The 27515-nt window shown below is 31.9% G+C and overlaps 2 protein-coding genes across 2 annotated transcripts in view; one reads left to right on the forward strand and one right to left on the reverse strand.

Annotated features, from left to right (window-relative positions):
* Window positions 1–27515, forward strand: part of LOC115890300 (ADAMTS-like protein 3) — a 1070176-nt gene that overhangs the window by 263033 nt on the left and 779628 nt on the right. The gene's annotated exons all lie outside the window — the stretch shown is intronic.
* Window positions 6196–6920, reverse strand: LOC115890279. Its single transcript, XM_030910458.1, has 3 exons — window positions 6696–6920; window positions 6486–6609; window positions 6196–6326 (listed from the first exon to the last, which is right to left on the reverse strand). The coding sequence occupies exons 1-3, from the start codon at window positions 6867–6869 to the stop codon at window positions 6196–6198; spliced, it is 429 nt and encodes a 142-aa protein (XP_030766318.1). The 5' UTR covers window positions 6870–6920.

The raw sequence follows: 27515 nt of genomic DNA on the forward strand, positions 1-27515 counted from the left end.
AATGAGTAAAAAATATTATAGTTGTATTTTTTTAATGGATTATTTATTGATTAGTTATTGTGTTGCATTAATAAAAATTATACTACCTTATACAGAGTGTCCAAAAATTTATATTAAATAATTGCTAGCTTTAAACGGCAATAATATTGTTTAATTTAAATGCAACCCTGTATATTTTACGGGAATCAGATGCACAATAAATTGAACGGTCTATCAAATTGTAATCCATTTTTTACCTATTTCTTCATGTTTTCGTAGAAAATGCATTTTCTTATAATTTAGAGCTCATTTATCACTATACCCCATACAGCCACGGTACGTACTATGTACGTACCTGGTACATAATGTTGGGACGAACGTCAGGTCCCTGGTACGTACAAGTACATACAGGTACGTACTATGTACGTACCGGGGACGTACATTTTCCAACGCTCTGTACTTGATACACCCGTGAGTCTGGCTTCGGTCCGGCAACTACACCCTTAGCGCACTCTGTCTTTTATTGGATGTTGATAGATATTTTATTTTTTTATTCTCGAACTGCTTCTAACTAAAAAATACAAAAATAAAACTAAGTATTCAAATATCTAATTCTTGCCTCTGTTTTGAAAAAATTGAATGAGGCGATTCTCAATCATTCGAGGTTGTGACTGTGCTACGTGAAATAGTCACATTATATTATTACACTTTAACTTACCTTGAAACAATGAGCAACGAAGGCAACGACAAAAGAAAACAAGGTGGAAGCCAAACAACCTACGGCCACCATGACACACAACACAATCGATATCTGGATCGGAGTAGGTGCGCATTCAGTGTATTGTTGTTTTTATTTTTTACGTTGATTAATAAAAGCTGGAACTACACTGAGTGCGCACGTGCGCTCTAGCTCTTCCAATCGAAAACGCCATTAGAAACCGCCCGACTTCCGATTCCGACAAGACTCGAATGTGAACGAATAACTTAGCGGAAAATTTAAACATAGGACTGCATAATTTTCCTGTTAGGCTTGATTGCATAATATATTGCATTTTTAACCCATCAGATTTCTTCAAAAGCTGTCATGCATTATGATCATTGGATAATTTAGGAAATCATTTTTTATAGCGGTCGGGTTAGATTTATTAATAAAAGAAGTAGAGGTAGGTTAGAGTGACTTGAATTAACGTTAGCCTAGAAAAGATCCACTGATCCAGTCCATTCATTATTATTGGGTATATCTGACCAAAATAATCCAGTCATGATATTAAAATCAAATAACATTTTGTAATGCGTTTTCAAAAATTTTCAAGATACGTACGTAGTACGTACTCACATGTACGTCCGTAGTACGTACTCGCATGTACGTCCGTAGTGAAGTCCTACAATCTACGTAAATAGTACGTACATGGGGCACGTACTATGTACGTACAGTTTTGTACGTACATAGTACGTCCTTAATTGGTCCCGGGACGTACCGACGTAAAATGGACATAAAATGTACGTCCCTGGGACGAAGTGTGCTGTATGGGACTCATGGAATATTGACATTTTAGGTTTTTTTAAACCAACATATATGGAGAAAATGTACAGATGGTAAAAATACTACCTAATATTGTAAGCCTATTTGTTTACAAAAAGAAAACTATTTTTAACTAACCTAAATCTTTGTAAAAGAGTAGTATACCAACAATTTAATATGCCACCATTATATTTCCGCCCAAAAATTAGTTAATTACATACTTAGTGGTTTTAATAAATATATTCCAAATAAATGTGGATTTGATTCAGAAATCAATATAATCATAAGTTATGAAAATATTGTATAAATAAGCATTCGTCAAAAAATTAATTAAAATTTATAAGGTGTTAATTTTTACCACACTGTCTAATACATATACAAAATTCAGTTTTTTAGTATTTTTTAGTATTTTTTTTTAGTATGGAGCAATTATTAATCAACGTAAACGGTCAATTAATGTAGTGTGAATACTGGGATCATATTAATAATTGGTTCTCTTTAACAAAAATTATTTAACCAGATTTTTTTTCTTTTTTTTTATGAAATAAGCGAACTATATCAGTACTCTTTGAAAATTTGTTAAATCTTTAAAAATAATCCAAAATGTCAATATTCCATGGGTATAGTGATAATTGAGGTCTAAATGATAAGAAAATGCATTTTCTATGAAAACTTGGAAGACATAGATAAAAAATGGTATAATACTATTTGATAGACAATTACATTGTGCATTTATATTCTCGTAAAATATACAGGGTGTTTCATTTAAATTAATCAAGTTGTTGTTATTAAAATTAATCAAGAAGTTCTGTTTAAAGCTAGTAATTATTCAATATAAATTTTTAGACACTCTGTATAAGGTAGTATTTTGTATATTATTGCAACACTATATCTAATCAATAAATAATCTCCAGTAAATATTTAGTATTAAAAAATTTTATACCCTTGAAGAAGCCTTAAAATTTTTACTGCAATTTCACAAAATTGAAAATATTTCAAAAACAGTAAGGTTTAATTGTGATAAACATTAATCAAGTTTACATTTATTGCAATAGTACAATCTAAAAATAGAATAATATATACAGGTTGTTCCATTAAAAAATACAACTACAATATTTTTTACTTATTTGGGACACTCTATCTTGTAAAAATATTTTTAAATTGTAGCTGTAATGGTCCTTCAAAGAACCCAAAACTTACAATTTGTAAAAAATGTAATCATTTAGTTACAATACTCCGTGTCGTATGTGGTGAACAAATCTGTATAATGAGATATTATACATATGATATCATTATACAGTATATCCCTGGATCATCTTTAGAATGCTTTTTTCCAGGCATTTTTCTCAAAAAGTTAATAATAATAAAAATAAATGATTTTTTCTCTTGTAAAGACGATCAGGGTACTGTATACTGTATAATAATCATATACGATCATCCTTTATAAACTTTTTAAGTAAATAAATGTCAAACTAGCATTTTTCTGTTTTATATCTAGTTTGTATATTTTATTTTGGGTACGTTCTTTTTGCCCAGTAGGATTTTCCTATTTATACGATTTGTCTGAGTTGTAAAGCAGGTAGAAAGATTGAAGTGAAAATCTAAAACGGAAAACTTTTTCGTAACTTTGGATCAATCTGTTTATATTTAGTAGATAATCAGTAATATAAAATTATAACTTCGGCTTAATAACAACATTAAACCACTCTATATAAACTAACTAAATATAAACCGCCTGTAATGGTCCTCTAATTGAATTAAGCCCTTTGTACCTTGCTCCACCATCAAACAAAACCAGACTTCGACCTAATTATGATATCATCGTCAGCTTCCTGCAGCCCAACTTACTAACGAACTCTACATACATTCACCTTCCGATCTAAGAACGTCTATATTGGTATAGATGGCGCTTGTTTCGGTGGATTACTACGATGGAATAATGGGGTGGTTATAAGCTGGCGATAAAGCAGTGGAGGATAACGAGTTATGTGCAGGTGGTTAAAACTTCCAAACTGAGTTAGCAAGCCATTGTTCTGCTATTTTGGTCATTCCCAATCAAGTTAATTTGAGAGCGTAAGTTTTCACGGCCGGAGTCTGTAAGAGTAGAACGTTTTCCTGATTTGAACCATGTTACGCGGCGCTTTCTCAATAAGTTTACATATGCATTAAGCACTTGAAATTTATATTCAAAAACTTTTCGGCAAATATCTTACCGGGCGTTAAGGCTTAAATCTATCTATTACTGTTAGTCTAATCAAATTATACTCGAAATTCTTTCTCGGGGGAAAGTTTTATGGATTTTTTGATTTCTTCTATTCATTATGATTTTTGGGGTGCTGAATTCGAATCTGAGGTTTGCTAACATTTTTTTTAACGGAACATGAGTAAAATGCAAAAAAAAAGAATACTATTTTATAACTTTAAAAATATTAACTTTTCGTAAATAATGTTTCTATTCAAAATTAAAGTACATGGATGCTAATTCTTAAACAATCAAATTTAAATGACGTGAAAAAGTAAAACCTCTTGCAATAATGGAAAACTCAGATAGAAACAGATACAGATAGAAAATAGAATATAAATAATAATTACAATCCAACCAGACTTTTCCAACGGATTGCCATTCAGATAATGCATTTTTGCGTTTTGAGCTGTATTCCTATTCTCTTTCTCTCTCGTTATTTTTGATAGCTACTCTGAAAAGATTGTGCAAGCACCAAGGACCAGAAGGATCGACAAGAATGTAAAGAAATCAATCTGCTGCAATATCATATACCTACTGAGTCCATAGTACCTATTGTCTACAGAAAAGGCAAAAATTGTACCAAATCAAGCTGAGGTGGACGGCAACGTTAATCCTATTAAATAATTACGTCACAATAAAAGAGGGATGTTCATCTTTTGGTAATTTTGATTGACCTATGTATCTCAAACACTCTATGATACCCTTTCTTACAGCCGACAAAGCTGGGTGTGACAAAACTTCGGCAATGTTTAACCAGGGGAAATTATAATTTCTTAAGTTTTAGATGACTTGAAATCTGCTATTCATATTTTTAAAGATCCTCAAATACACTAGGATTGCTGAAGTTGGAGACGTATTTTTAATGGATCTATATATTAAACAACTACAACAAATATAGAAATCGGGTTGATAAACTGTTGAATTGTTTGCTGTTGATGAAACTGAACGATCTAATATACAGACAATATTTAGTTTTAAAATACAGATGATACTAAATATATCTTCGTCTTTAAAAATAAAATATAACATTGCTTCACTGCACGATAACACTCACTAATAGTTTTTCTAAGTGCAGGAGTAGTGAATGGTTATCATTAGTAGTACCACATTTCTTGCAAATGCAAGTAAGGCTGTCAACAACGTTATAAATTTAAATCCTCTATGCAAGTCTAAATAACAACATAATAAATTGGCTGTACTTAAACTGCCGTTAAACGGTAGCCTACTGAAATGCCGTTAATATGTATGACGTCGTTGATGTGACGCACTTGACGGCTTTTTAATGCTTTGGTTAAAATGCCGTCGAACGGTCGCGTACTAAAATGCCGTTAATCGTTAATGCAGAGTAGGCTACTGATTAATACTTAATAATTTGTAATGTAATGTTGTCCAAAATCCGTCATGGCTTATTCTGAATAAAATTAACTTGGAACGGTGTATATGTAGGTAGACGTATATGTTGCCGTTGTAGGTTTGAAAATGTATTTGCGATAAAATGTAATATATGGCATTGATTTTCAGGTTTTTATTGCAAATTATAAACTGACAACTTAAAAATAATACTACGTCAACTTAAAAATAATAATGCTACAGATAGCATTCTCTGCAAAACCACAGTTTTGATTTAGATCGCTTAGTCAATCCTGCACAACGGATATGTCTCCATAGAAGGTATCTACGGCAATAAAGTGACATATGATTTTTCTGCGTGTTTTCACTGCACACAGAATAAAACCAAATTTGTTGAAGTCGTTTCTGCTCAACTAGATTGGTTATTTTTTCAAAGGCTTTCTCGGTGCATAAACTTCTAAAAATCGTAATTTACATTATTAGTTATTAATTTGGTAATTATTAGGTATCGCTAGACTTACCTTATCATGTGGATATCAACAGCCTCATCAAGAACGGCATGTGATATTTCTTCGGGGAGCATTTTATGGTCTACAGTTTCAAGAAATTTCCCATTTGTGATGTCTCTAACGATGTTACGATCCTTAACGAAGCAATTCAGGATTACATTTTGTTTTTCATGATAGGATTGTTTAGCAAATGCTACAGTACATCTTTTCTTTTTCTTTGGTAGTCCTATGACTGTTAAGTCCTGTCCTTTTGGACGTCCTCGTTTTTTTATTGAAACAGGCATCTTAATTGTTGTCAAAGCGAAATCATTGACTTCAACTATTTGATGGGACTGGTTGTTGACGTCATTTAAAACTGAATCACTAATATAGGAAAGTTGATGCGCTTCATCTCGTCATTTCCTCCTCTATAACCAGCTCGTTACAAAACTCAGGTGCTTCCACAGGTGACTAACCAAGAGTTGATGTATTTCTATTATCTAATATGAGCGCTTCACTCATATTGTTTCTGTCTTGAAGGTCCGTCTCGTCACAAACCTCAGAGTGTTCCACAGAAGACTGATTTTTTACTTTCAAATACAACTGCATCATCATAAATTATATGTAGCATCTACAGCAAGAAATTCTGGAAAAGCCTTCATTGTACTTTTCATGGTTGGACTTTGAATGAAAAGTCCTCTGAAATTATTGTCTTCGTCTCGCAAAACAGCTACATTGGCACCTGAAAACAGAGTAGTTATTGGGACTAATAAGACCATAATAGAATATTTTAGTTTACCGTATTTAGCTTTAAGTATATTTAAGCAGCCATCTAAGTTTTCTTTTCTTGATTGATCAGATATCTTAATATTTGTTAAATCTTGTAAAGTAACAATTTTACCAGTACTTTCTTGAACTTTTTGCTGTATCATTTTTCTATTGGCCTTCATATTTAAATAATCCTTGACGCTTTCCTTCATGTTACTGGAAAGTTTTCTTTGGCTAGGGTTATGTGCATGTAGAACCTACAAAATATATCTTTTATGAATAAAATACTGTTCAAGCAAGAATTCTAAAAGCATACTATAAGTCAACTAATCTGTAAACTTACCTTCGAAGTGACATGATTGTGCTTCATTTGAACCGATGTTACCTCGAGTGCTTTTCCATCAGACGATGCTTTGAATCTTACATGTACTGGGCTTGATATCTTCTTTAAATGTCCAAGACTGTCAAATTTTTTTCCCACTGCCCTTAAACTTCTTTCCACCGGGATTACATGCATATAGAAGTTGATAATAAATCAAAGAGCTTTCTATTGGTCTCACAATTTTACTGCTTGGAATCGTACGGGCATCTCGTTTCAACCAAAAATGTTGTGTACGTATTTTCAACAAGTTCCTCAATCGCAATTCTTTGCGTCAGCGAATGAGCTGAACCTATCCCCAATTTTCAGCATGCTAATTTCAGTCATAAAATATAATTAGGTACCTAACTAACCTAAAAATGTTTATAGATAAATTAACAATCATAAAACTAACTGAAACACTTACTCCATCCTGAACCGACAATATCCAGATGTACACCTTAATTAAAATCAACTTATAGCACTTAGCACAAATTGTTACTACAATAATAGTGCAAACGTGACGAAAAAAACATACCAAAAGGGCAACGGAAAACGGAACACAAATTGATTAACGGCATTTTAGTAGGCGACCGTTCGACGGCATTTTAACCAAAGCATTAAAAAGCCGTCAAGTGCGTCACATCAACGACGTCATATCTATTAACGGCATTTCAGTAGGCTACCGTTTAACGGCAGTTTAAGTACAGCGTAATAAATTTAAATCCTCTATGAAGGAAGAATTACTGCAACTTCTACAATTGGTTGCAGACGAAAGCGAGAAACTTGGACTTGAAATTAATCCCTCCAAAACAAAAATTATGCTTATCGACAGACAAAACTACAAGGTTGATGAAGTAAGAATAGGTCGTTTTAAGGTTGTTATTCAATAATATGTCTTATGTCTTAGGTCACTTATAAACGATACAGGATCGTTAGAAGGGGAAAAAGAAGAAGATGTGAAATGACAAGAGTGACAGTGTGAAATCTCTCAAAGATATGGCGAGACAAAAACATAAAAACTCTTAAAAAAGAGGTTTGTTCACTGCTAGTATTTCCTATACTAATAATGTATGCCTCCGAGTCCTGGACGATGAGACAGTCAGAAATAAAAAAAAATGACGCGAACTGCTGGCGACGGATGCTCAGAAATCCCTGGACTGCCCGATGAACCAATGAATCCATAATCCAAGAACTGAACATCTCTCAATGTCTATACAGTCACCTATACTTAAATATTTCGGTCACGTTATGAGGAGGGAAACTGATTATATGGAAAGACTCATTTTACAGGGCAAGGTTCCAGGAAAAAGACCAAAAGGCCTCTCGCCCACCCGATGACGATAGACCAGCTTTTAAAGCTCACCCACAAGCCACTGCACACCCTGCTGGTACATGAAGCACAAGGAGAGGGAGAGAAAGACAGATGAATGTATTATTATAACAGTATTATTTGTTTTTAAGCCATAACTCTAAATACGCTAATCTTGAACAATATATAAAAAAATGTAAAGAACTGAATTTGTAGGAAATATTGTCTATTTATTTTTGAGTTATAAGCTAAAAACGGCAACAATTGCAATTTTTATCGTCATCAATCGCTGAATATACGTCTCAATTTTGCGCGTGCTATTTTTCATTAAATTTATTGTACCGCGTTGCTTGATTACTTCGTCCACTGTTCACCGGAATATTAGAACTAATTATTGGGCCAAACTTTATTGCTCGCACTCTTTGCTACCCGGTACACTCTATGTTCGATGTTCGATGTATTAAGCTGGCTAGTATGCACACTAATCCATACACTTCGAATTATCAGCGTGCGTTGTGGGAGTTTTCTGATTTTACGAACTACAAAAATTACATTAGCATGCAATATTTAACAACGATAAATTTGGAGACGGAGTTTTTAATTTATTTTTGATTAAATAACATCCTTAATTGAGAAACAAAAAGAGTATTTTTGGACGATTTTTTTAGGTTATGCGCCCTCAAACTACCGAAACCATGCGCCGCCAATGGGTAGGTATATTGAGTTTGGAACTCGATGATTACTAAAATTGCATTAACCAAATATGATTATCCTTATTAATTAATGGAACAAAAGAATATGACCTTCCACTAACCGCATAGCCTTTATAGACTTTGAGAAGGCTTTCTACTCGATATATCCTAAGGCAATAATAGAAGCGCTAGCAAAAAAAGGTATTAACAGGCCTTTTATAGAAACTCTCGCCAATATATACAGGGTTGTTCACCACATACGACACGGAGTATTGTAGCTAAACAATTAGATTTTTACAAATTTTAAGTTTTGGGTTCGTTGAAGGACTATTAGAGCTACAATTTAGAAATAATTTTACAAGATACAGAGTGTCCCAAATAAGTAAAAAATGCTATAGTTGTATTTTTTTAAATGGAACACCCTGTATATTATTCTATTTTTAGATTCTACGATTGAAATAAAGGTAAAAATTTTATTAAGGTTTATCACTTAAATCTTACCGTTCTTGAAACATTTTCAATTTTGTGAAAATGCAGTAAAATGTTAAAGCGCCTCATTTCTCCAAAGAGTGGTATCAAAGTTTTTAATACTAAATATTTACTGAAGTTTATTTATTGATCAGTTATTGTGCTGCAATAATAAAAGTATACCTTATACAGAGTGTCTAAAATTTTATTTTAAATAATTACTAGCTTTAAACGGCAATAACTTGTTTAATTTAAATGGAACGCCCTGTATATTTTAGAAGAATCAGATGCATATTTTCTGTTATCAAATTGTATTATACCACTTTTTACCTATCCCGTCAAGTTTTGTAGAAAATGCATTTTCTTATATTTAGACCTCATTTATCAATATACCCATGGAATATTGACATTTTAGATTGTTTTTAAAGCAATAAATGTACAACAAAATGTATAGGCTAGTAATATTATCGTTTTTAACAAAATGATAATATTACTAGAAGTCCATTTGTATCCAAAAGAAAACTATTTAAATCTTCATAAAAGAGTATACCATTAATTAAATATACCACCATTATTTCCGCCCAAATACTAATTAATTACATACTTAATTATATTCATGAATAAATTATTCTAAATAAATGTGGATTTGAATCAGAAATCAATATAATAATAAGTTATAAAAATGAATGTCTCTGTTGTTAGAAATAAGCATAATTGTCAAAAAATTAAATATCATTTTTAAGGTGTTACTTTTTACCACACTGTATAATACACATAAAAAATTCAGTTTTTTAGTTTTTGGAGCAATTATTATTAATCAACGCAAACAGTCAATTAATGTAGTTTGAATATTGGAATAATATTAATTGGTCCTCTTTAACAAATATTTAAACAGTTTTTTTTTTATTTTTTAATGAAATAAACAAACTATATCGACAATATTAGTATCTGTACTCTTTAAAAATTTGGTACATCTTTAAAAATAATCTAAAATGTCAGTATTCCATGGGTATATTGATAAATGAATTTAAAATTACATGAAAATGCATTTTCTACGGAAACTTGAAGCTATAGGTAAAAAATGGTATAATACAATTTGATAGACAATTAAATTGTGCATCTGATTCTCATAAAATATACAGCGTGTTGCATTTAAATTTAACAAGTTATTGCCGTTTAAAGCTAGTAATTATGTAAAATAAAATTTTAGACACTCTGTATAAGGTAGTATAATTTTTATTATTGCAACACAATAACTGTTCAATAAATAAACTTCAGTAAATATTTAGTATTAAAAACTTTGATACCCTTGGAGAAATGAAGCCTTAAAATTTTGACTGCAATTTCACAAAATTGAAAATATTTCAAAAACGGTAAGGTTTAAGTGTAATAAACCTTTATCAATTTTACCTTTTATTTTAATCAGAGAAATAAAAAATGTAATAATATACAGGGTATTCCATTTGAAAAAATACAACTTTGATATTTTTTATTTCTTTGGGACACTCTGTATCTTGTAAAAATATTTTTAAACTGTAGCTCTAATAGTCCTTCAACGAACCCAAAATTTACAATTTGTAAAAATCTAATCGTTTAGCTACAATACTCCGTGTCGTATGTGGTGAACAACCCTGTCTAAAGAAGCCAAAGCAAGAGTAATAATATATAAAACAGCACCTGAGTTCCCAACTGGTAATGGAGTACGACAGGGAGACGCGATATCCTGAAAGCTGTATACAGGAACACAAGTCTTCCGTAAACTCGACTGAACCAACAAAGGATTAAAAATAGATGGAGAATACCTTAACCATCTAATATTCGCTGATGACATAGTCCTAATTACCAATAGTCCTGAAGAACTAGAAACACAAATTAACGAACTCAATATACACCCAGCAATAAAGTAGGTCTCAAAATGAGTTTAGCAAAAACTAAAGTAAAGTACAACGAACTATAGTGGACAGAAGAGACATTCTGATAAATAACACAAAACTGGACAGAGTAGAAGAATACAGGGTCGCTTTTATGTATGGAAACGGTAAAATATACAAGGTACCGCAAAAAGTTAAATACGTAAATTGTCGAGTAATAAATTTATGTATACAGGGTCGGTCATAAAGTCGTGACACATTAAAGTTTCATTTTTTTAAATAGAACCCCCTGTATATTATTGCATATTTCAATTGTTCCTTCAATTCTAAACAAAAATCGAAACACACATAATGTACCTCAAACCAACCGTTTCCGAGTTATTGACTTTTGAACATATCACTTAAACAATTTGATTTAATTAATATCCTTTAATATCGATATGTTCAGTTTCATTTAGTGATGTCATTCTGCTGAAACTGTGATACTGTTGTAATGGGTTTTTAAATGCGTATTAGCTACTAGTAAATTTAAGGATACAGGGTCGGTCATAAAGTTGTCAGACATCAAACTTTTTTTTAAACGAAACCCCCTGTGTATTATTGCATATTTCAATTCTTCCTTCAATTTTAAGCAATAATCGTAATACAGAATGTACATAAATGGAAGAATTGAGATGTTAAACTTAAATTTTGTAATTTCCAGATTTGATATAATCTCATTTTATACATCTATAAATGCTAACTTGAAAACTAATGTCAAATATTATTCAGTATCACAGTTTCGGCGGAATGGCATCGTTAAATGAAACTGAACATATCGAAATTAATTAAATCAAATTGTTTAAGTGATATTTTCAAAAGTAATAACTCGGATACGGCTGGTTTGAGGTACATTCTGTGTATTTCGATTTTTGCTTAGAATTGAAGGAAGAATTGAAATAAGCAATAATATACAGGGGGTTCTATTTACAAAAATAAAACTTTGATGTGCCACGACTTTATGACCGACTCTGTATACATGAATTTATTACTCGCTAATAGATATTTAAATATATATAATATATATATATTTAATATATGCGGTGCCTCCTATATATATATATATAATCGATATATATATAAAGCGATATATGTATATATATATATATATATATATATATATATATATATATATATATATATATATATATATATATATATATATATATATATATATATATATATATAATTTTGTTATTTAACTTTTTGCGGTGCCTCCTATATTTTACCTAATAATCGACTGTTTCCATACATAAAAGCGACCCTGTATATTCGGATTCCGCGTCCAAATAATATTTGGGACAACTCATACACAGCTCGGGATCTCTGCTACCAGAAGTCAACGGAAGAATTAAGTTAGCTTGGAGTACTTATGGAAGAAACTGAAACATATTCAAATCCAGAATGCTACTTTATCTAAAGAAGAAAACATTCGACCAATCTGTACCTACTACTAGTCGTGAACTATGCATGCGAAACTTGGACACTTAAAACCAACATTATAAGGAAACTGCAGGTCGCACAGCGCTCAATGTAACAAAATATGCTGGAAATAACCAAGAAAGACCGTAAAAAAATAGAGCGGATACGACAATACATAATCAAATCCCTCAAGTGGCAATGGGCAGGACACCTGAGGGCGGATAACAGATGCACCACAAAAATTACAGCATGATACCCACGAGGAATTAAGAGACCTAGAAGAAGACTAAACCTGATATGGGACAATGATATTAGGAAATTAGTAATTAAGAAATTAAAAGAAAATTAGCCTTAGAACCAAAAAGAAGACGTTAACTTACAATACTTTTTACTTTATTTTTTATTTTTTTTATTTTGTATTCTTAAAGTGAAAACAATTCTATTTGATATGTAGACTGATATACTCATCAGATTTTTGTGCATTTTATCTAATATCAAAAAGCGCATTACCTGTTACTGCAAAGTTCTAGCATACATGACCTCAAATATTTTTGTGGTTGCGCACCTAGATGTCGTCCAATAACATTGAGAACATTCGACGATAGATAACGGGAATCAGAACTAGCTTTTACCTCGATTTCCATCTGCAAAGTTGGGACGGAATTGCTTGCTTTTTATTTTCCAATCCGATTTTTCTTTTGTTGGCTTTGCCCCATTGAAAAATAGAAAAAGGAAAACAGTATATATTGATTTGGTATTGTGCTACTTTACGTTGCATCGGAGGTTATTGGTCTTATTTTATATAATATGTCGTTATTTTTCCTTTATTTCTGGTATACCATATTCAAAACTAAAGCTGGAGAAAGAATACAGAGGTAAATTATTTGTTTTCTATTGCATGGGCGTAGTTAGGGTAGTTTAAGAAATAAAATAAGTATATAATATTTATTAACTAAAATATATATGAAATGAACAAAATTTTTACAGCTTTAGTGTATATTAATAAATAATATTTTCTTGCCTTTAGCTGTGTATTTTTTCTAATTTTGAAAGTAGGAAAAAAAATAAAAAGTAAAAAAAGAAAATTGTTTTGCTTGTCGTAAAGGGGGGAACCAAGTCCCACTCCCACACGGTTTCTGTGCCTACCCTTCATCAGGTGAGCTGTCCAGAGGCTGGTTCTAACCGATACGGCAAGCAAAATCTTTTCAATATCAACAGACGATGTCGTAAAGTGTCGGTGAGATTTTAGTGCATCTCCCGTCAAAAGATGGTAAAGAGCGTTTTTCGGCCCGCTCAAATATATGAAATGAACAAAATTCTTACAGCTTTAGTGTATTTATAATAAATAATATTTTCTTGCCTTTATCTGTGTATTTTTTCTAATTTCGAATAATCGAAAGTAGAAAAAAATAAAAAAAAGTAAAAAGAAAATTGTTTTAATTAACTAAAATATCTACAACTGTTTTTAAAAATTCAATAATATTATTAAGCTTTATCTTTGTGGCACTTGTTGGTTGCCTCCTTCTTCACCTGCAGCAGTTTGAAGACTTTTAAGACTCTTCCTGGGCAGGTGGTATCGAAGGCATTTTTTTTTATAAATTGGGCTATGTCGTCTACGTTTATACGCTCTTCTCAAATATCATGTTTTTAATTTTTTTCTTAACATTTTTATAATTTAATTGTGTTTGGTTTGGTTCTAATTCTTTCGGTAACATATTATATATTGTGGTAGTTTCTGTTGTTAGTTTTTGTGAACGGTTTTTTTGATTTCCTTTGGCGGTTCTGATGTCTGATTTCCTTCTAGTTTCGTAAGTGTGTATTTGTTTGTTGGTTTTGAAAGAAATATTTGTTTTTAATAATTTATTTTTGATTTTTTGTAGAAGTAATATAATATGATATTTTATTGTCTCATGTTTAGTTCTTTAGTTTTTTGGTATACTTTTTCTGTTGGTGTTAGTTTATCTAGGTTAAATATTATTTTTAGTATTTTATTTTGTTGTCTTTGTAGCATGTTTAAGTTTTTTTTTCTGTTGTATTACTCCACGTATTAATTAAATATATATTCCTTGATGAAAATAATGCATGATATATTGGTTTCTTCATATTTGGCGGTATTATATTTTTAAGTTTTAGAAGTGTGGCAATTGTTCTGGCGTTTTCTCTTTTTAAACTATTTATATGTGTGACCCATTTTAAATTGTTATGATTTAAAAGTATAATTTAAGTATATTTATTTAATTTAGGGAAAGGTTGAATAATCAGTCTCAGATATCTTCACTTTACTGACTTTTACCTTCCTAATGATGATTCTATACTATTCAGTTAAACATCTATTCTTAAAAAGGTGTAAATGTCTACTATATGTCCAATTAACTCTTTGAAGTAACTAAATTATATGGCCGCGATTATAGAGATAAAGGTGTTTAGAATAATTAACTGATTCTTTGATCCATCGTAAAATTTAGTAGGGTTTGTTTGTTTAGACATAATGAATTTTCTGTAATCTTATAAGACTATTATCGCAATAAAAATAAACTACTCAAAATAATTATCACATATTCTAAAAAAATATTAATTTGAAAAACAATATACTTTGAATTCCCTGACTTACAATTTTAAATAGTATGGATACTATGATGGGAAATTCGATACAATAAGCCTACGCGCTGACCTGTAATTTTTAGTCGGCCGACTATTTAGTTGCAAGAGTGAAAGCAATACAGACTTCTGAAGTTGATCGGCCGATTATTTGATTGCATGTGAGCGCGGCTCTATAAGGGTATATTGATTACAAATTTGCAACTAAATAGTCGGCCGATTAAAAATTGCCTGTCGGCGCACAGGCTGAGGCTACGCAATGTAATCAAATATTCCGCCGATCGACTCAATAAGAATGTATTGTTTTCACTTTTGCAACTAGTAGTAGCCTAATAGTCAGGAGACTAAAAATTACATGTTAGTGCGTACCCTAATTATTATCCTAAAAAAATTCACAAGAGAAAGGCAGAAAAATGCATTGTTCATTTAGAAATACAATAAAATTATATAAGGATTCTTGCCACTTAACTGCTGATATAGAAATTTAATTCTACACTGTGTTTGTAATAATGTGGATCAACCTGCTCTCACTACCGGTTTCGGAGCCCTACTCCATCATCAGGTGAGCTTGAGCAGATCCACAAAATGACAACCACAGCGCAGAGATAGTAAATTCCGACTTGTCGGAAAGTGTCGGTTAGATATTTAGTCCCGAACGGGAGATAGCGGCGTGCGTGCAATGGTAGTACTTTCGTACCACCGAGGCGCAACTATCGATAGTAAAAGGATGGTAAAGGGCTTTTTTTCAGGCAAGTCAAATTATAAAATAGAAAACAAGTTTCTTGCTGCAAAATACTGCAAGAAATTTGTTTTCTATTTTAGAAATATATGTAATAATTACTTTTATTCAAATATGCGATAATTCTTTTGAGTAGTGTATTTGAAAAATCAATGAATAAATTCAAAATATAAAATTAGAGAAAGTACCTATAAATACATTTTTAAAAAATTAAACTAATTAGTATTATAATTACTAGATTTTCTCTCCGGGTTTGTATGTTAATTATATTTGATTTACTAAATACCGGTCAAATAAATGAAATGCAAATGGTGGTTATTTGTCAGTAAATTGGAAATACTAATAGAACGTCGAGTATATATTGAGATGACCGCGAATATAGAAAATATTCAAATTCATACATCACGGTGCGTGATTAAATGAACATTTTCACGGTTATTGGAGTTGAAACGTTAATATCTGATTTAATAGAATTTAGTACGAGTGATACTCTAGTAAAAAATGTTTAATTAAACATATAAATACAGCATTCAGCAATGTAGTAATTAGTTATTATTAGTTATAGCAATGTAGCAATTAGTTATTCCATTATGAATTTCACAAATTTTTTTTTGAGTATACACTGAAAAAATTAATTTGTGAATTTAATAACAATATTGATTATATGATCGTTATTTCTTGCCACAGATTATTGTAGTAAATTTACCATCCGTTCTTTAATGTTATTCCCCTGTTATAAACTCTTTAGAAATTTTGTCTTTCATTGGCAAGATGTGTATTTAAAGGTTACAGTTAATGTTTAAAAAAATATAAAATGTTGTATTCTAATAGAGAAATAATAAGTATCTACAAAAAGTGTTAAAGATAGTCTGCATTATAATAAGGTACTAAAAGTTTCTTACGGGTGGCCTTAAATGTGCAAGAAATGGTCTCATTTATTTCTAATTGCGCTGGTTTGTCCACATTATTTACACAGCATGCCCACGCGAAAAGTACCTCTCACACATATAAAACACATAAAAAGTTTTATTCAGATATACGGAATACTCTTAGCACTACTGTTTAGTCAACTTTAAAGCCTGTTTTTATTTTCCTCCGTAGTTATTTATTATATTTGATCAATAAATAGAGACCATAGACGAAGTTATATGCTGTAGTAAAATTCTTTCGTAATATATCTATTTTTGTCATTGATTTTTTAGTTTTAAAGCCAAAGCTAAGGTACTGTATTTTTTTCTTTTTGATGAGCAATAAGCCAAAATATTATATCTTAATTTAAACCAAAGCGCACTAGTTTTGCTTGTTGCTATGATTTATTAACACATCATATACTATATTTTAAAGATATCATTTTTGAAATTTTATATTATAATGTTTTGGGTAGCACCATTTTCATTCCAAGTTTAGTTAGCTAATCCTGAAATTTTAAAGGGTCAAAAAGATCTGGGATTAAGTACGATTAACAGTTAATGGATTTTCAAAATAGGGGTATTATAAATATTCTTGTACCTACCTAATAAAATAAACTCTGTGATGGAAAATATTTAATATAGGTACGGATTCCGTAGCTCCTTAATTTTAATACACGATTCACACATTTAACGAATTTAGTATACCAATAAAACTATAATAAACTATTTAAATATCAGAACCTGGATCATAACTATAACACAATACTGACGAAATAACGATTTCGACCACTTTTTCACTCATTTATTAATCACACAAAACCGAATACAAACCATACTGTTCGCGACATAACCACTGCTCATATACCCTCAGAAGATGTAGAATGTTTGGAAGGAGGGTTAATCACCGCGCCGACCTTATACAGATTGTTAACTGAACGGTTACTTATTGGGGAACAGAATGGCAACACTGCTCCTCACCCATCAAATTCCAAATAAGTACTAAGCTAAGCTGCCGATTCATCCCGTCGCGTCATCTCTTGACGAGCGGGCCGAGGTTGCCATATTTCGACCATAAAGCTCTTGCCGCGAGTAATAAACAAATTAACAACCTGTATATCTATTGTGTGCCCCCCTTTCTTAAATTATAACGAATTATAACTCATCATACAGTCTCAGAGCTTTGATAAAAGATATCAGTATCTGCGACGGCTTCACAGAGGCTAGTTCTCTCCATCTCCGATAGCAGTAGTACCAAAGTGTATGGTACGAATGGTCGTCGTCTCGGCGCAGGCAGCGATGAGGTGTTTTTGTGTTTCCCCATTTTCCCCACAGAACCTAAGAAACAAAGGCAATCTGCATTCGCCTTTGTTTCTTAGCTTCAATCTACTACCTCAGTAGATTGAATTCGTTGAGGAGACAGTGTCCCCGTGACAATCCGAAGATTGTTCTTACTTAAATCAAGGAAAATCTTTGATTTTTCTCATTCACAAGTCCTGAGAAATTTCTTTGAGAGTCTTAAACTGGCTGGAGGATTCCCATTCCAGATTACGGATGGAGTCTTTCAGGTTCTTTAGTTCCGCTTTAAGTGAGTTTCCACTTGAAAAGCAGAACAGTTCTGGTCCAGTTAGTGTGTTCGCTCCGAGGGGTGTCTCACTATTGGAATTACCTGTACATTTTCTTGGCAGTCGCTGGCAGTCATTGGCAGTCTTATGGCAGTCGCCTATAATAATTACATGGCAGTCATAGGCAGTCTTCTTTATAGTAATTGGCAGTCGCTTAGCAGTGGAAGGATATTTTGGCAGTACGTGTACATTTTTTACCCGAGTGAGACACCCCTCGGTTCGCTCATTTTTTAGCTAGATTGTTTGCTTCTTCATTGCCTTCTATCCCTTGTTAAACGGGCGCCCATAGTAGGAGGACTCTATTTTTTTACCTAATTTGTTCAGCTTCTCTAGGCAACTTTGAATTGATAGTTACTGAGTTGATCGCTTTTAGTGCTGCTTATCTATCGGATAAGATGGTTATTTCCTGTTTCCGATCTAAAATAAATTTTACGCCTCTTTCGATAGCGAAGATTTCTGCCTGAGAGATGCTGGGTAGGTATTTATTGGTTCGGATTATTTAGTTTTTTAATTTTTGACCATTTTACCCAAAATACTCCTATCCCTGTCCCTGTTTTGGTTTTGGAAACATCAATATACCCCGTTATAGTATGGTCTTTTACCTGTTCAGCAAACGTTTCTCTCTTCCAATCCTTTCTATTGCTCAATACTACAGTGAGTTATACAGTCTTGGTATGTCATCCACTGGGAGTTGGAGGAGTGGAATTTTCCTTTTGAGGGTGTTCCAAGTCCATGACCTGACGATTCTCCCAGGTCTATTTCCGTCAATCACCATTCTAATCATTGTCATTGGTATCTACCGACGGCAATGTGCACATAGTTTGACATAATGTCTTTAGTTAGCCAAATTCATTTTTTATTAGCCATTTATTAGCCAGTTTATTTTCTTAGTCAAAGAACGAAATGTTTACTTTAAAGCGGGTTCCAACGTGACGGAGCTCGAGAGGTTGCTTCCTGGGTTGCCTAGTCCGTGTATATAGAGCATGATACTATATAAGAACTGAAAGGCACTGAAGACAAATTATCTTTTATTTCTATTCAACAACTAAAGTGTGTGTAACGTGTTCGGTACTTTTATAAAAGTACACGAGGCTAAGAAGTTAGATATAAGTATTGTAATTAATGATTAAAAAAACCACGAATAACCACAATGAATACAAGATTTATATACTATTTTATTTACAACCACACCATTAATCAAAGAGTAAGTATAATGTTTTATTTTGAATATGAAATATCTACAGGGTTTTCAAAAGTATTTAGTCCGATACCTGCCGGCTAACATATTGGAGCTAGTAAAAAGCTTTAAATCTAGGACTGTTAATGTTGGGTTACTAAGTTTTATGTGAATAAAAATGATCCGAAAAGAGTTGCGATTTATTTTACCTTTCTTAATGTTTGACCAGCTCTGCCTCTACGATAGATCTTGACGTCTGCATCCACCCTAACAGTCATCTTTACGAATATTAATTAGAGAGTGTTTTAAAGTATTTATGACCAATCAAAATCGGATGACACGCATAGATCAAAAGTGCGTGGGCTGGGTCGCGGCGAGAGTCCACTTTTTATTGAGAAAAGAAATGACTAATTAACCGTTATTACATTTTTCGAATCGTTGAGTCGCCTATAATTATATAGTTGTTAGACGAGGCTGCCGAGTCGAACTTTAATGATGTGCTTCGGAACATCGATAAGAGAAAAGTAGATGGAAAGGTGGTAGCTATCGACTAGAAGATGACCTTTCCAATAATAACACAAACAGTAATGTAAATCTGTTCACTATTGTCGAAAATTCATAATTCAACTTGTGTTTAAAAATGTATTGTCACGTGTATCATTAGAATATTTTAATGTTTGATCAGTTGTTAAGGGGTATAAAAATAGATTAAATAAAAAAAATATATATCCTGCAAACATAATAAAATGGAGCAAGGAGCCATATTTCTAGCAAAACGCTTGGATATTATAAAGATAGCAATAAAGAAGATCTTCTTTTATCCAATATAAGTCAGAAACAAGGTTTCCAAAAAACAATTTTTGATATAAAAAACAATATTATGACCAAAAATGAGCAGATCCGAATTTGGTCAGATCACAGATTTTGATAAAACTATCTTTATTAATTAACTAAAATGTGTAGAATTAGAAAATATAATTTATTATATTGGGTATCGTAGATGCAGGTGAAATTTCAGCTATGCTCCAAAATCTTTCAGGAACAGGGGTTTAAAAATCAAATTTTGGACAAATCCAAAGCTATTAGGCTATTATTACATTTAATACTTAATAAGTACAAGTGCAAGTATTTTAACTAGTAGTATAGTTCGACCCCAGAAACACGCCCATGAGGTTTTTTGCGAAAAAAAGTTCATAATTGAAATTTGTATATTTTTCCTGCCATTTTCCAGAAAATATTGAAAACATTTTTGAGTTCTGCTTGTTCAGTTTCCAGAAATTTGTTGTGCTTCGAGAGAATGCGATGGTGCCACCTCCTACGTTATCCACATTCAGTATGTCAATAATAATAAGTTATAAGTTTACATTTTTAAATTCGTACAAAAATATACTTAAATTAATCTTATTTGCTGTAGATTTTTTAATCATTGTATATTACTATTAAGTATAGTGCAACGCAAGGTGCAACGTCTACTATATTTTAAATATATTTTTTACAGTTTAGTAAACTGAAATAATGAAACTGTATGTAAACTATAATGAATAATTATAGCAGCTTTTCAACAGTTCAGAATCAGCGCCCTCTATTAGATATGTAAATAGTCCACGTTTAACCCACATTTAAACAGATCAGCTGATGGGATTTTTAGGTTAGGTATCGAATTCATTTGAGATTATTCTTAAAACAGTAAACCTATGACAAAATTAAAAAAAAAAATAGGCAAATGTAAGATAAGCCTTATTATTATTAAGAATTATTCTGTTGCTATGATTCGCCTGAAGTTTTTAATATTGCGGAACATGATTCCTGGAAAATAGTTGTCAATATTGTAATGGTAATGAAGATAGACCACATGCCTGTGATATTTGTGAGAAAAAATTAGGACTCCATCAGATTTGTCGGGTCATTTAAACAAGCATATAAAATTACAATTGGGGGGTTGGAACCTTTCGTGTTACACAGCAAAATAAAACACTAAATCACCACAGTACACCAAAACACTTTTACTTTTACACGGGACGCGCGTTTCGCTAACCATGTTAGCATCATCAGCAGATGATTAAACTTTGATGATTAATAATAATGATGATTATATATAGTGATTAAACAGTTTAATCATCTGCTGATGATGCTAACACAGTTAGCGAAATGCGCGTCCAATGTAAAAGGAAAAGTGTTTTGGTGTATTGTGGTGATTTAGTGTTTTATTTTGAAGCATATAAAATATATAAATTTATAAATATAAGTCAAAATCAATGTAAAATAGTTTTGTCTGAACAAAGATTTTTTAATCCTTATTGAATTACTATTGTGTTGAATACTGGATATATTTAATGCAATATAAATCTTGCAGAAATGTACCTAATACAAGTATAGAATGTTCAGTCATCGTTCAACGTTACGTCATATATTGTCGAACACATGTCTTGTCGACGTTATTAGGGCATTTCGTAAATTACTCCATATTCTTTTTAGTACAATGTCTAGTGACTATTACGACAACGTTTATTATACGATTTAAACCGCATGAACGCATGAACTGGATGAACGCACGTACGCATAAACTTCATTGAAAATACGAATCAAGCATGAAATAAAACCTCTAAGAATATTGGAATTTAAAGAACTATAGATAATATATTTGATATTTTTATTATTTTATCAAAATGTTCCGTATTATACCGATATTTTTCAGAGACTGATCCTTAACGTAGTAAACATAACACACTTTTACAACGGAATAACAGCCTATATATCCAGTGAACACTATTTTGTCACATTTAAGGAACAGGCGTACAGAAATTTACGTATCTGCGTTTTATTCGTGCGACCAATTGCACACACATATTTCGAAACTGTTACTTTTATGTGCCCAGGATACGTGGGAAGTGAAGCACGGTGACGCAACGCGCTTTAGGCAAATATTCGGAATTCTGTCAATGCATGTGTGAATTAATACACGAATAAGACATTTATTACTTTTTTTAAACTACTTATTTTTTAAAATTTACCAAGAAAATTATTCTCTCACACATCGTTGTCGCAAAGGATATACCATGGCACTTTAATTCTTGCTAAATGGCTACACATAAAAAATTTATTAACTTCTGTATTTTAACACAAGCTAGGCGTATTATATTTGAAATATTCCTCCTGCAGTAGTGCAATAATTGCACGCGCCGGAAAATTTTTCGTTTATTTTTTTGATATATAAAAGATAACGAGTTTTTAAATTTTTTTAAATTTTTTATGCAACCTTCACTTTGTCGTCAATTTGTCCTCGCGTCTTAATATTCTTCACCAAATTAAATATAAACAGCTCTCTCTCCCCAAAAAAAGAAATTACCTTCGTTAGATGAGATAAGAGAAAATAACAAAAAGCCCATTGAATCGTGGACCGCACCGTGGAAATTCGAACGATGGGTCTCGAGACCTAATGAACGATCGTTTCGATGACATTATTTGAGAAATAATTATTTTCTTTTCGGCTTTTTTGGATGTTCGTGTTGTTGATTCGAGACGTCAGTCACGGATCTTGTTTCAAAATGCTTTAAAATCGGCCTTTCAAAGAGGCCAGTCGTCTTGGCCTAGCGTAGGCTTGAAGCTAACTAACGATTTATATGGAGATATTTTGTTTCTTTGTCACATTAGACATACTACATTGCAGAGCAATGACCTATTACAAAAAAAAAAGAATCAACCGAAATAAAAGATCAGAAAAAGTTGCAGATTTATGCACTATTTCTTTGCTACTTTCACTTATCAAGTATTTTCTGGGTTAAACCCCGGGTGATAAGTATTTTATACAGGGTGGTCCGTACTGTATTCCGGAAACTTTGGCAGCATATTCTGTAGATAAAAATAAGTAAAAAAGTTCGTATAAATATAGTATGTCCTAAAATGCTTAGTTTCGGAGATACTGGGTGTAGAAGTTTCATTTTTATTTCGATTTTTTCCAAATAATTTCTGAAGTAACGTCAATCTTTGGATGAAAATTGGTGCCTGGGAGTTTTTTGACATGAAAAGTTTGATTTTGATGTCAAGATAACTCCTGCTAGTAAAGGGCGCCACCTACATATTTTTTAACTTGTTTGAAAAGTAATAACTTTTCGTGCGTACCTGTATAAAACTATCGAGTAAAAAATATACATTTACGACGTCTTTTACGTAAAAAAGGTCTCTTGGAAAAAATCTCTAGGAGTAATGGTTTTCGAGATATTTGGAATCGAAATTATCAATACCTGCCATCATTGACATAAATTAAACATGTTGACTAAATAGTTATTAAACTGAAATCATAAATTTGAAATGTTTTTGAGCCAAAAAGTGCAATAGGAACTGTTTTATCATCATTTTTTGCAGAAAAATTTATGATTAATTTAAAAAAATAAAAATTTCACAAAAATTATTATTTTCAGTGAAATAGCTATCTACTCAACGTGTTTAATTCTTCGTCAATAATGCATGTATTGACTATTTCGATTCTAAATATCTTGAGAAGGGTGCTCGTAGCGATTTTTATAAAGAGATATTTTTTACGTGAAAAGTTACAGAGATATATATTTTTTCCCTCGGTAGTTTTATACAGGTACGGACAAAAATTTATTACGCATATTGACATCAAAATCAAATTTCTCATGTCAAAAAACTCCCAGATACCAATTTTTATCCAAATATTGACGTTACTTCAGAAATTATTTGGAAAAAATCGAAATAAAAATGAAACTTTAAACTTTTTACTTATTTTTATCTGCAGAATATGCTGCCGAAGTTTCCGAAATACAGTTCGGACCACCCTGTATACATATAATACTCGATATAACATAATAATAGTTTCCATATATAGCGTTTGACGCCTTGGGAGTAGTAAGGTACAGCTTGCCGTAATACAGCCTTTCGGTATACAAGGGAGGTAATGTGGCTAGCATTACGCTTGAACCGCCTATTATTACCTCAGGATTGTGAATCCCAAGTACTCATTTAAGGCTGAGTCAACCTAGGTGCCCAAACTATTTTTATTTTATTAAAAATAGTCGGCTGATGAAATGCCGGCTGTGGGATTCGAACCCGCAACCGTTGAATTGGTAGACGAGAGCTTTACCTCTACGAGACCGAGTACCCGTCTTTTATATTGTTGCGGACTCGTGTGGACTCGACCTAACTTAACTATTATATCTCCCGCCCCCAGATGACTTTAATATCGCATTAAAGAATAGACACCGTAATGATTCAATCGAACACTTGAGAACAATCGAGTTCCACTGGAATGGAGTAGTACATACGAGAACATTCGAAACCTCCTCTATGCACTTAATGATCTATGGATTATTCGAGAACTCTTTAGCTGTGGGTATACGTATAATCCGACGGCTGGGGCCTGAGGAGGACAGTTGTCGCGCTAAATTCAAAATAAATTCTTTCTAGATAAATAGTTATAAATATTTTGTATATAGTTCTTTATTCTTTAAGTCTTTTTAATCGTTATTGTTTGTTACTTAAGCCCCATACTCACACTTCGCTACTTCACTTCCTTCCTTCGTCGCGTCCCTTCGTCCAAAAATCTTATATTTACTATAGGAAATGTCGATTTTATGCGACTGTGTGTTCCTTCGTCAAAACGCTCCTTCGTCCGTTTACTTCCTCGAAATGTTCCTTCCCCGTACTGTCGGTTTTTGGACGAAGTAGCAAAGGAATTATCACGAACACAAAAAAATATTTAAATATATAAAATATATAAATCGATCTTGGATTTCATTCGTAGTTGATTTCTTGATTTGGCAGTACGTCTGTACAGGGTGTATTTTTTGGTGTGTTTTGCAGGGTTTCTCGTTTATGAGTCGAGAACAAAGATGCGGTTTTCACATTACGCTGTTACTTTTTTATGAAACTAAAGATGCTACATACAGATATGTCCTAGCTCTCTTATTTCCTAAAATACAGGGCGAATCTGAAATTATTGCATTTTTCGATCCCCTTTGTATCATAACTTATCGAAAAGGTGAAAACGGTCTCCCATACAGTTTTCACGTAGAATGCAGTGACGTAATCTGTCTTTTTTAAAATTGACTAAAACTTTTATATGTTTTTTTAAATACGATATTTTGTATATTATTTTATTTTCCTTGTTACGAGCTTTCTAAAATACTTATTTTCATAAATGGGGTAAAAATGCATTATTTAACTTTATTACATAGTTGGCCGGTTTAAATTAGGTAATCAAAACAATCAACTAATTTATTCGACGTAAAATGTTGGTTATTGGCATGTTATTTAAAAGCAGCACAAGTTCAGTTTCCGTGTAGTTTATCAAATTATCACGATGCAAAGAAAAATTATCTGGTAAAATTAAGTTAAATAAAATAAGAGCCGTTTAGCAGTTTAGCAGTACCTAAATAAATAAATATAGAGTATATATTATAATTTTCGAAAGCTCCTAACAAGGCAAATAAAATACAAAAATAATATATAGAGTGTCTTGTTTAAAAAAAGAACATAAGTTTGAGTCATTTTTCGAAATAGACAGCTCCCAACGAAGAACCACTTTCGTCACTGCCATTCTACCTGAAAAACGAGACACGGGCGGTGGGTAACTCAATAGGTAGAACTAAACAAAATCAGGGTATCCGGTATATACCTGTACATTTAGATGAACAGTCTAATTTTATAAAAGGTATTTCCAACGACCGCATAGTAAATACCCGGTATAATACCAGTAATATCAGAAATACGGAGTATATCTAGAATATTTCGTATATATATTGTAGATATTATATATTGGTATATTCAGGGCCGGTTTTAAGGGCCATTGGGCCCCAAGCTGTTTCTTTTTTTCGGCCCCCCCCCCCTCTATCCTACGTTTGTTATACATAATGATGGTGGTTAGGTTTGTAGTGTGTTGTACGATTTACTAAATTATCTACGTAAAAAAAAAGTTGCAACGAACATAATGTATTTTACCCCAGTCAAATTAGTTAAAAAAAGGTATATCGGCGGAAAAAAGTCCCACAGTTTTGGAAATGGTTTTAAACGATTCCGGGGGAGTTAAATGTCAAATTTTTCACTTTCTTGCTTATATCTCGGAAACTATGACATCTACTGAAAAACACTCCATACACAAAAATAAAGCTGACAAAATTCTCTATAGAATGGTTCTATACATTTTTGTTCCCGGACTTATGATTTCCGAACTATGCCCTTCATAAATTTGGATACTAAATTAAATGGGATATACCAAATCCGTACAAACACATTTCTTTTCATTGGACGTTTTTCGTTATAATAGCGTTGAAGAAGTACGATATCATTATTTTTTAAGTATGTATTAAGTTTAACTTTTAGTATATACTGTTATTTTATAAATTTTAGACGTGATACGTTCACACCAATCTTTCCTTGACTGCGCAAGTCATTTGTTAACATAAATAATGTTTTCTGTTCATTTATTTTGCTTTATATTTTTGGGTAATTAAAAGAATCAAAACCAACATGTACATAATATATTAAAGAATCAAAATAAATAATAATACATTTATAAAATAATAGTGAATTATTATGATTCTGAATTAATTTTTGTGTTGGAAATAAGAAATATTCATATAATTCTTCAATTCAAAAATCTTATAATGAAAATTAAAGCACCTTTTCTTTAATCACATATATTTTTTGTAATTTAAATTTGATAATATACGTTATTATACAAAATTAAAAAAGAGTTTGAAAGACCTACTAAAAAAAGACGGATGAAAAAAATAGACTTAGACCTATGAAAAAAATGTATTCAACCAATTTTGTAGAGAATTTCCTAGGCTTTTTTTTCTAGGCTTTCTAATTTTCTATATAAGGTATTTTTTCGTAAGTGTCATATTTTCCGAGATATAAGCTAAAAAGTCATAAAAGTGGCATTTAACCCCTCCCCTCTCCTCGAGCTCATCGTTTATCTTCGGGGACTTTTGAC

The sequence above is a fragment of the Sitophilus oryzae genome, unplaced genomic scaffold, assembly GCF_002938485.1.
Source record: "Sitophilus oryzae breed Bouriz unplaced genomic scaffold, Soryzae_2.0 scaffold_860_pilon_pilon, whole genome shotgun sequence".
Classification (NCBI taxonomy): Eukaryota; Metazoa; Arthropoda; class Insecta; order Coleoptera; family Curculionidae; genus Sitophilus; species Sitophilus oryzae.